This window comes from Callospermophilus lateralis, chromosome 3, assembly GCF_048772815.1.
Source record: "Callospermophilus lateralis isolate mCalLat2 chromosome 3, mCalLat2.hap1, whole genome shotgun sequence".
Taxonomy (NCBI): domain Eukaryota; kingdom Metazoa; phylum Chordata; class Mammalia; order Rodentia; family Sciuridae; genus Callospermophilus; species Callospermophilus lateralis.
The window spans coordinates 30,995,468-31,007,035 of NC_135307.1; the positions used below are offsets into that span (position 1 = coordinate 30,995,468).

General features: G+C 39.4%; 1 protein-coding gene across 1 annotated transcript in view; it reads left to right on the top strand.

Moving 5' to 3' along the window:
• The window catches only part of Dpf3 (double PHD fingers 3), a 251,647-nt gene extending 241,127 nt beyond the window's left edge, over positions 1-10,520 (top strand). Inside the window, exons 12-13 of the mRNA XM_077109052.1 lie at positions 9,852-9,933; positions 10,450-10,520. Coding sequence (XP_076965167.1) covers positions 9,852-9,933; positions 10,450-10,520 — 153 coding nt within the window. The remainder of the gene's footprint in view (positions 1-9,851; positions 9,934-10,449) is intronic.
• The last annotated feature ends 1,048 nt before the right edge of the window (positions 10,521-11,568 follow it).

Genomic DNA, 11,568 nt, shown 5'->3' on the forward strand with positions numbered 1-11,568 from the left:
AGTAAATATAATAATACAGAAATTTCAAAAAAAAATTTGTTATGAACAATTTAAAACATACCAAAGTGAAATAATGAAACTGATATAACCCAACACCAGCTTCAACAATGGTCAGTAGATGCCCAATCTTTTAGAAATACTACTACCTTCTTAATCATAGAACTTAGTCATAGTTCTAATATCTGTTCACTTGCCAATATGTCACCTGTATCTAAAAAAGACAAGGACTTACTTTTTAACCAACCAACCAACCAGATGAACAAACAAAAACCCCCCAAATATTAACAGAGCTAAAAAAACAATAATTCCTTAATATAAACATATATCCAGTAAGTTGCATTATAAGTATTTTTATTTGAATTGGAATCCAAGTAAGGCCCCATGCATTGTAACTAGTCGATATATATTTGAGGTTCCTTTAAAAAATAGTGAGACCTTGTCTTAAAAAATAAAAAGGGCTACAGATGTATGCAGTTCAGTGGTAAAGCACCTCTGGGTTAAATCTCCTATACCAGATATATATATATTTTTTCTTTAAATAATGTATACTTTTCCCCTCTGTTAGTCATATTTTTGTCACTGTGACCAAAATACCCAAGAAGAACAACTTAGAGGATAGATCATTTATTTTCGCTCATAGTTTCAGAGGTTTAGTCCATGGTGGGCCAACTCCATTGCTCTGGGTACAAGGTGAGGCGGGGCATCATGGTGGAAGGGCATGGCAGAGGAGTGCTGCTCTATTCCTGGCAACCAGGAAGCAGAGAGTAGGGTGGCAGGGATGGGAAGGGCTTTGGAGAAGATGCGCACCTCCAGAGCATGCCCCCAGTGACCTACCTCCTCCAGCCATGCTCCTCGGCCTGCTTACAGTTCCATCCAGCCAGTCTATTCAACCTAGAAGGGGCTGATTAGGTCACAGTTCTCACAGTCCAATCATCTCACCTTTGAACATCCCTGTATCAACACAGGAGCTTTGGGGGGGCTACTCATATCCAAACCATATCACCCTCTACCTTGCTCTCTCTTGCCCACCTTAAATCCGTTGTTGAAGAAATTATATCATTTGTTCCACAGAGTTCCCGTAACTGTATTTTACTGAATGCCTCCTTGTGGAGTTTGACATTTCCCTCTGTCTCTTTGTATTTCTTATAAATTGGTAGTTAGAGCTAGAGGCTTAATTCACGTTCTCTCTTTTTGTCTTTGTCCCTCTCTCCCCTCACCATCTCTCTCTCTGTGTCTGCCTCCCCATCTCTCTTTTTTCTGGCAAGACTGCTTTGTAGATGATGATGTGTGCTTTTATCAGGAGGTATGTAAAATAGCTTTTCTTTTTGTGAGGTGACTCTATTGATGACCCTCAATCGGATTGACCATTTCATGAGGGGTTGCAATCAGTGAAATTTGTGTTTGATAATTTCTTCTTTGTAAATGAGCTGGAGTAGTTCTACAAAGAGAAACTAACCCAAGCTTGTAGGTATAGAATATATAGAAAAGGCAGGATAAATGCTTGCTTCTTTACCTTTACCAGTTTTCAAAATAATATGGTGGTTAAAATAATAATTCATGAAACACTCCAGAAAATAGAAATTATGGGATACCTTCTTAACATGATAAAATATTTAAACTTAGAACTAAAGCCAGTATCTTATTTAATGGGGAAAACACTAGGGGCATTTCCACTACGATTAGGAATCAGGTGAGGATGCTCATTATTCTACTAACTTCCCAATTATTCTACCTTTCAAATTATTCTAAAGGCTTAGCTAGAACAACTAGGTAGGAGAAATCAATTAGAGACATAAGAATGGATAACAAAATACAAGTTGAGCCTTGCTAATTTAAAAATTTAAAATTCTCCAAATTATGAAAACTTTTAGTACCAATGTGACACAAAGTAGAAAATTCTATACCACAAAACTTTGTTTCATGTATAAAATTCTCAAAAATATTACATAAAATTACCATCAGCTTATTGTGTATAAGCTGAAACATATGAAATGTAAATGAATTTTGCCCTCAGACTTGGGTCCCATTCCCAAGGTAGCTCATTATGTACATACAAATATTCCAAAATCTGAAAAAGTCTCAAATCTGCAAAAACACTTCTGGTGCTGAGTATTTAAAATAAGGGATACTCAACCTTTAGTAAAACTCTACTTTCAAATGATTTGATGGTTTATCTGGAAAACGTTAGAGAATCGATGATAAAGCTAACTCAAGCACAAAAATTAACAGGATATAAATGAATATACCTAGGAATCTTCATATATACAAAAAAATAACCAGTTAGAAAACATAAGTCCAGTTATAACAGCAACAATAAGAAATACAGAGGAATGTATTTAACAACAAATATGTAAAACCTATATGAAGAGAAGATTTAACTTTGGAAAAGACACAAAAAACAAATGTCAAGATATACTGTGATCTTGGGTAGGATGACTCGGCATTCTTAAGATGGCAATTACTCCTAAGCTAATTTATGATTTTAATTTACTTCAGGGCCAACAAGCATTTTTTTATAGAGTTAGATAAGTTGACACTTAAATTCATATGGAAAAACAAACATAGAAATACACAGGAAAATGTTGGTTAAACAACCTATAATGGAAGCTGGCTCTACCAGACATGGAAACCCATGAGAAAGTCTCTACCTGGAAACAGTATGATACCGATGCATGAGTAGGCAAATAGACCAGCTGGAATAGAATAGAAAGCACATAAATAGACCCACCTACATATGGAAATGTACGATAGGATAAAGGTTGCATATAAAATTTCCACGTCAAAGATAGACTTTTTAATGAATGGTGCTGGCACAATGGGGGTAGCCATTTGGGAAAAGAAAAAATTAGGTTCATATCTCACACCAGACATAAGAGCAGTCTCCAAATAGATTGGGAATCTAAATGTAGAAAGGAAAACCATACCAGTAGTAGAAGAAAACATGAGTGATTCCTCTTTATTCTAAATATAGGGAAAGGTTTTCTAACTGTGACTTAAAATCTAGTAGCAATGAAATAAAATACTGATCAATTCAGTTTCATAAGACATTTGCAAAGTAAAAAATATGATCTAGTCAAAAGACAACTGACAAACTAAGAGGAAGTATTTGTGGTTTATGTACCAAGAATAAAGGACAAATGTCTCTAGTAGGTAAAGAACTCTTAAAAATGAGGAACAAAAGACTAGGGACCTGATAGAAAATGAGAAAAAAAAATGTGAAGGACTATTCATCAACTATATTAAAATGGACCTGAAACATGGGAAATAAATGCACTCAAAGAAACTCAAATTAAAACAAAACTGAATACAACTTCTTACTCATCTAGTGGGCAAAAAAATTTTAAAAAGTATGACCTTATATTCCCTTGAAAGTATGGCAAACAGGTACCTTCATTTACTGTTGAAGGGAATACAAAGTGGGACAACCCTTCTGGAGGGAAATTTGGTAATGCTTAACAAAACCACTGGGCTTTCCACTCATAGGAATCTACCTCAACAGTATGGAAAAACATATGCAAAAAGTGACTTATGGTAGCATTGTTTATAATTACAAATTTTTGGAAACAATCTCAATGTCCATACACAGAAGAATGGTTGAATAAACCATGGACCAAGCATGTGAAGCACTATACAGTTGTAAAAAAGAATACGAAGGATGCCTATGAATTGGTATGGAATGACTTTCAGGAAAGTAAAATCCAATATCTATCATGTCTGCCTTTATTATGAGAAAAAAAGTAGATGAAAGAAAATATACATCTATGCATTTGTGTAAAAGAAATACAGGAAGAATACAGGGGAATCCGGCAGAGAAAAAATGGTAAGATGGAAATGAGGTAGAAGGGATAAGGGAGGATCAACATTTCTTTGAGAATATATTTTTGTATAGCTCTGAATCTTAGAATCGAGATAAGGTTTTCACATATCTCCCCAAAAGATAAATACTTAGTCAGCCAGGATGTGGAAAAAAAGCAAATGTAATAAAAACAGTAACAAACAAATCCAGCTATAATATAAATATATAACAGCCATACTAAAGTGTGGGGAAAAGAACTACATTAAGTAATTTCTAAAAATAGTATTGTGACTCTGTATTATAAGGCTAAAAACAAAATAACTGCACACAAATATTGTACTCTAGTTAGAAGATTTGTTTTCATTGGTATATGAAATAGTAATCATAAAACTACTCTATGTTCATGCTAGGCTTGAACTAATAACAATATTGTGGCCAGTGAGAGTCAGATTTCTAAATGTCAGAGAAAGAATAACAAAGGAAGAAGGCTATATTGAACCGTGTGGCATTGGATTGGAATAGGAAGTATCAATATCAACTCATGTTTTTAAATATAATATTTTATACACACACACACACACACACACACACACACACACACACACCTGTGTTTATTTCCTAGAACTGTTGGAAAGGAAGACTATACTAGCTTCATGTTACTACAAAAAATACCTGAGGCAATGAACTTGTAAAGAGCAAAGATTTCTTTAGTTCATTGTTCTGGAGATTCCAGTCTCAGACCAGGTGGCCCCCATTTCTTTGGGCTTCTAATAAGGTTCTGGACAGGGAGCACATTTTGGAGAAAACCACTCACATCATGAACCAGAAATTAGAGAGCTCAGAAAATAACAGGGTCCTACACCAACTTTTGAAGGCATGTCTCCAATGACCTAAGAACCGCCCACCTGGTTCCACCTTCTGAAGGTCAAGGCATCTCCCAATGTCATCACCCTGGGACCAACCCTTTAACATCTAGACCTTTGGGGAGCACTGTCCAAATTCAATTCATAGCCAGAAGCTAGAAGCAATGACAGCTCAGAAGCAATGAGAATGCATAGCACCCACATGTTGGTTCTCAGTCCCATTCTTTTTTTTTTTTTTTAATTAGTTGCTCAAGACAATACAATGATCTTGACATATCATACATTTGATTCAAATAGGGTATGAATTCTCATTTTTGCACGTGTACAGATCGCAGGATCACATTGGTTATACATCCATGTGTATACATACAGCAATCCTAGTGTCAGTTGTATTCTGCTGCCCTCCCTACCCCCCTCCCCTCCCCTCCCCTCCCATCACCTCTCTTTACCCAATCTACTGGGACACTTATCTCTCTCTCTCTCTTTTTCCCTTCCACCTCACACCATCATATATGTATTTTGTGTAACAATGAGGGTCTCCTTCCATCTTCCGTGCAATTCCCCTTCTCCCTCCCATTCCCTCCCACCTCTCTTCCTTGTTTAGTGGTAATCTTTGTCCCATTCTTAGTAAAAGGAACCAGACGTCCTTGGAGAAATGGCTGATGCCAGGACTGGGGAAAAGGACACAGGATGAGCCTGAAGCATCTTGTGGTGTCAGAAAGGAAGGAAGCACTCAGAAACCGATAGGACATGTCTACAGGACACAGGAGCCAACCTGAAGGAAGTCCCAGTGGTCAAATATAGGAAAATGTGAGAAACTAAATGATGATGTTTTTGGATTATAACCTGAAGAATAAAATAAATATCCACACTTATGTTTTAAAACGTTGAATAAATAAATGAGTGGAGAGAAGGTAAGCGCTTCCTTAGTGCAGAATTCCAATGAATAAATGTAGAAGGAACAGGAAAATCATCATTAGGGAGACATCACATTTGTGGTTATTGCAAGCAATAACCATTAACTGATATAAAAATTAGTGGGCAGAAAATGGGAAATGGGATATGTGCATAATCTCAAACTCTCCCTCCAACAAGATTACTTATTAATATATTATGAGGGGGACAATAGTGGATTTACATGGAAAAAGTGGCAATGACTACCTTATGATCACAGTTAACATTCCAAGTAGCAAGACATACCATCGTGGACGACCCCCTGACCTGGTGTACTGAGAAAGGCACAGCATAACTGCAATGGTGTTTTTGTCAAAAAACGCATGCCTATTTTAATCTTACGAGAAAAAGTCCAGTTCAAACTGAATGACATCTACAGTCCCTGACCTGCACTCTTCCAAGTGCCAATGTCACGAAAGACACAGAAACTGAAGGACCATCACAGATTGAGGGACAAGAGGAAAACACAAATAAATGCAATGTAGGATCCTAGGTTGGATCCCAGGAAAAAGGACACAATATAAGTGAGAAAAGTGGTGAAATTAAAATAACAGACCAGTGTCATACCAATGGTGATTTCCTGTTGCCTGGTTTTACCGTGGTAATGTAAGATGATAACATTAGGGGAAGCTGAGTAAAGTGTTTACAAAATCTTTACCATTTTTTTTTTTTTTTGCAATTTTTTCCTTAGTGTAAAATTCAAAATAACTAGATTAAAAAATTGTGATATTTTCCTAACACCTCCCAAAGGAGAATAGGTGTTTAAGAATACTATCTTTATGAACTCAAGGATTTAAATATATTTCATTTGCTTCAATCCATTATAGTTAAAATTGTTTTATCTTTGATCAGGGTAAACATATTCAGGCTGGCAACTAAGTCCTTTGGACATGATCCTAATAACATTTGATAGCTTCTTCGCTTTCTTTTTCTTTTTTTTTTTTGGAGGAGAGCAGTGGGGAGTATAAGGGATTGAACTCAGGGGGCACTCAACCACTGAACCACATCCCCTATTTTGTATTTGATTTAGAGACAGGGTCTCACTGAGTTGCTTAGGGCCTCGCCTTTGCTGAGGCTGGCTTTGAACTCATGATCCTCCTGTCTCAGCCTCCCAAGCCTCTGGGAGCTTCCTTGCTTTCTAATATGTAAGGATATTGGCACATTTCATCCCATCAGACCTGAAATCAGATAGTTCTCCAAAGACTACTAGTCCTTTCAGTGGGCAATGGTCTATAGAGAACATAATATGGTTTTTGGAGGTGCTAATTTTTACTTTAAAAATAATAGTTTATTATTGCCTAGGGACATTCTCAATGGATGGAGCTAGAAAATATTTTTGTGGGTGTTTTAAAGATGAAACACACCATGAATTTATGTTAATATTCCAGTTCATATCTAGCACCAATTGTGGAGATTTCATTTGACCTCATTGATTTTACATTTGTATTTTTCTTCAGCCATATCAAAAATCTTGCTTCTCAATGATACCAACATTATTACTCATTTGATTACACATGCAAAAGTTCTAGAATATCATCACAGTATAATTGCTGCTGGGTGCCGTGGCACATGCCTATAATCCCAGTGGCTCAGGAGGCTGAAATAGGAGGATTGTGAGTTCAAAGCTAGCCTCAGTAAAAGTGAGGTGCTAAGCAACTCAGTGAGACCCTGTTGCTAAATAAAATACAAAATAGGGCTGGGGATGTGACTCAGTGGTCAAGTGGTGACCTGAGTTCAATCCCCAATACCTCCCCCACCAAAAAAATATCCACACACACATGTATGTATATATATGTAAGATATATAATTGCCGGAAAAAGTGCATATTTGCATTTATTTTTGTCTTTAACAAATATTCTACTAAGGAAGTACATTCAAATTACTTGTTTTAAAGTCACTTGGAATAGTTTTTGTGTGGTTATACCACCAGCTGGATATGTAATTATATTCATTTTGGGATTTTTTATGTTGTGTTTTGTTTGTTTTATAGGGACATATTATAATTTAAATTTTGCTTAATGACTATGTAAAATATTTACTGGCTCTAAAATCAAATCTATGAAGAACTATATACTCATGAAAATCTAGCTTCTATCCTTACCTATTCTATGCTTTTTCCTCACTCTGCTTATGGGTGATCATTTTTTTAAAAAAGTATGGCTTATCTTTTCATTTTGTTTAAGTGTAAGCATATATGCATACATATGAATCCATGATACATGTTTTCTTCACCCTGCTTTTTTTTCACTGAATATCTTAGAAATAAGTTCAGAGCAATATATAGATGTATTTTGCATTCTTATAGCCGCATAGTTCTTCATCAGTTTATTCAACCAGTCCTTTATTGACAGACATTTAGGTTGATTGTGGTCTTTGCTTTACAAACTGTTAATGTGCTTTTCTGTTGTTGTTGATGTTGACTTGGCAGAGTCTTAGGAAAGGGTTCAGGGAAGGAGTGTGGAGTCAGGAGGTTGCTTGGGCATTAGGACCTCTTTAACATGGCCAGGAATTTCCCTATATGTCCCAGAATGAGATTCCCATTCTACTGGAAGTGTAGCCAGAGGTGGACCCTGATTCTTAGATACGTGGTAGTAAGATGTCCTTAAATTGTATTTTTCATGGAAGTTAGCATGAACGGGGGGTTCTTGGTGGTTTTGTCAGGAAATTAACCTGAAAAGAAAACAGAAAGGAAGAGAAATGGTGCTAGTCAATGATCAACCTGTGAAAAATGCATTTAAACTGCCCAAGTCCTGATTTTTCTCTGAGAAAGTCCAATCCAGGGTATTCTACCTTTTTGTAGTTCTCATATGATCCCTAGAGTAGGGATTATTGATGTCTTTAGGACATTAGTAATACCGTTTCTGCCAAGTCCCTTGCTTTTTTTTTTTTTTTTTTTTTGTCTCCATCCTAACTTCTCTCCTATTACCCCTTAAGCATATCACCATATATAGCTTTCTTCAGCTCTGATATCATGCTACAAGTTTTGGGGAGTAAACCATCACGCCCGGGTTTTCATCCTATTTCTTGGACTGTGCTTCTTAATTTTCTTTGTTCTCTTGTCTCTTAAATTGGTGTCCCCCAACTTGTCCTTCTCAGCAACCTCTGTGGGTTAATTAATTTCAGATAATTCAATGAAAGCTATAGATGTACTCTTTCCTTAGGAGGAAAAAAAGTACATTTCTATCTATAAACAAAATTTTGCATATCATTTCAAAGGGTTCAAGGATATCCTTCTATGAGCATCAATTCAATGACATCTGCTCTCCACTCTAGGACCTTCATTTGCCACCTTTGTCCTTTATCAATGACTTCCAAGTCCATATCTCAGGTCCAGACTTCTCTACAGGTCTCCAGCTGCCTCCAGGTTCATCCCTACTAGGTGATCAGGAGATTGGTAGCTGACATTCCCCTCTGCTTCCTATGGGCTCACTCTCCAGCCCATGTCTCAGTGGGTACTCTGTCATTTGGCTTGCTGCCTAACTCACAACCTGGAAGACATTCTTGATTTCTTCACTGTCACTCTCCACATCTAATTAATGACTTTTAAATGGAGCAAAACCCACTTCTTTCTTCCATGCCACAGTCTTACTTCAACTCACCAACCTCTCTCACTTTGGTGGCTAGAGCAACCTTCTAACTGATCTCCTGGCCTCAAAAAACACCCTCTCCCCTGATCTCACTCGTGTTGCAGCCTCCAGCCTGGGAGAAGGCTTTTGGAAGTTGAAGAAGGGTTCTGCTTGCTTTGTCCTACATTCACATGATGAAACCCTGAAGAGATTTTGTGTTTTCATGAACCTTACCACCAAGTAGAGCTGTCATCTGCTTTTCAGATGGAAAGAGTAGAGACCGGAGGACTCCAGTTAAAAATTTCAAATATTTAAAGTACTTTCTATATACGAGGCAATCATCATGGGAAATAGAAAAATGCATAAAATTAGTTTTCTGCCCTTTGGAAGCAGCATTATTTGCTATAGGAATTTAGAAGAATAAGGAATCCCTTTAGACTTGGACGTGAGTGGGTAGCTGAGGAAGGCTTCTTGGAGGAGGTATGAATTGAGCAGGACCCTAGGGTGGGGAGAAGTTGTGTACAGCTTGGGAATCAGGGAAATCTAGCACAAGCCATGTCCAGGGGACAATGAGGACTCCAAAGTCACCTGGAGGGATGAGTGGGGGCCAGATTATTGGCCCCAAATAATCGAATCTCTCTCCTCCCTTCTGCCTGCTCTGTATTCTGCCAGGACCAGCTACTCTTCTGCGATGACTGTGACCGTGGCTATCACATGTACTGTTTAAATCCCCCAGTGGCAGAGCCCCCAGAAGGTAATGACAATGAGGCCAACAGTAACAACAACAGCTCCTCCTCCTACCACTTCTTGAGCCCTTTCTGTGGTGCAGGCCTTGAGCTAAGGGCTTTTCATGTCTTGTCTCATTTAATCATCACAACCCCATGAGGTAGGTACGACTACCGCTAGCATGTTACGCTCGAGGAAACTGAGGCACACTTCAACCAGCTGAAATTCCAACTTGAGGGCCCAAGAGGTTGAGACAGGTGGTTGAGACGAAGGGGGAGGTGTGAGCATCCAGGAAAAATGGCCCAGGCCCAGAGATGTGGGTGAAGAGGCGTGACCAAGAAGTGAGGGTCTTTATGATGGGTTAGCCGATCATCTCTGAGCACGGACTCTCTGCTGAGTGGCAGATGCCAGCTTGTTTTCAGGACTGAGACTGGGCCTCTTATGAACGTTGAGGAAAAACAGGGTTTGTAAGAAGTTAGGGCCACCGGGCTGGGCCTCCAAAGTTAGAGAGGGGATGCTACTAATGCCATCTTGTGTCTTATAGGAAGTTGGAGCTGCCACTTATGCTGGGAACTGCTCAAAGAGAAAGCCTCTGCCTTTGGCTGCCAGGCCTAGAGCCCCAGGTCACAGCATGTGACTTTGCTGCTGGAGAGGTTGAGCCAGAGCCCAGTCTAAACCAGATGGAGCCCTCCTCCCATACATCCAGACAGACCAACGGAGAGGAAAATGAATAGTCACAGAAGGGCATGGAATAGAGAACCGAGAGGACCCGGTATCTACTTACCTCCTGCCCCACAGATGGTACTTCAGCCAGCACCTCCTTGTTTCTACCAGAAGGATCTTGCACTTTTGAAGAACAAGGCCCAGCCCCAGCCCTGTGGAACCCTCCCACTTTTACCTTAGCACTGCGCCCCTCCCACGGCTTTCCAATTTAAGGGAAGCCGTTTTGTGACCACTCGTCAACCACTCATGTGACTTGATGCTTTTTATCTATGGTGTTCCAAGAGATCTGTGCACATCCTCCTCACCCCCAGCTCACACCCTTCACCCTACATTCTCACCAGAGGAATGAAGTGCCATGGAGAAGTTGTTGTTCATCACAAGCCTCACGGGGAAACTTCTAGACTTGGATTCTAGAAGCCATCTTGAAGATGGAGACTTGACCCCACCCCCCACCTCCCTTCTTGTTCCTTGGTCTCCGTGAAGAGGAAGTGGTACTTTCTAGAACCCCAGCAGTGGTCCCCACAGTCGGGGTGGGGGTCCTTCATCCACTGTGTTATCACTTGATGGGGGGTGGGGGTTTGGGGACCCAGAGATGGGAGGAAACATTGGGAGAATGATGCTGAGGTCCTGCCATGGCCAGTCAGTATTGGTTGTCCATCAGGATAAACTGGTTTTTTGACCTTCAGAGCCCGAGGCCTTGTGAGGCGACGAGCCACAGCCTATGGACAGAGAAGAACGGTCAAGACTCTGCCTTCAAGCCAAGCTGGTTAGAGGCCTAGTTTTGTTTCCCCCTGGTGGGATCCAAGCACTGGGAGGGTGAGCAAAGCCTACCCTGTCCAGTGTCCAAATGTTGGTTTTAAGGGACCGCAGCCTGGAGAACCCCTTCAGTATCGACGCGACACTACCAATTCCTTTGCCCAAGCAATTTCTTCCTTCCCTA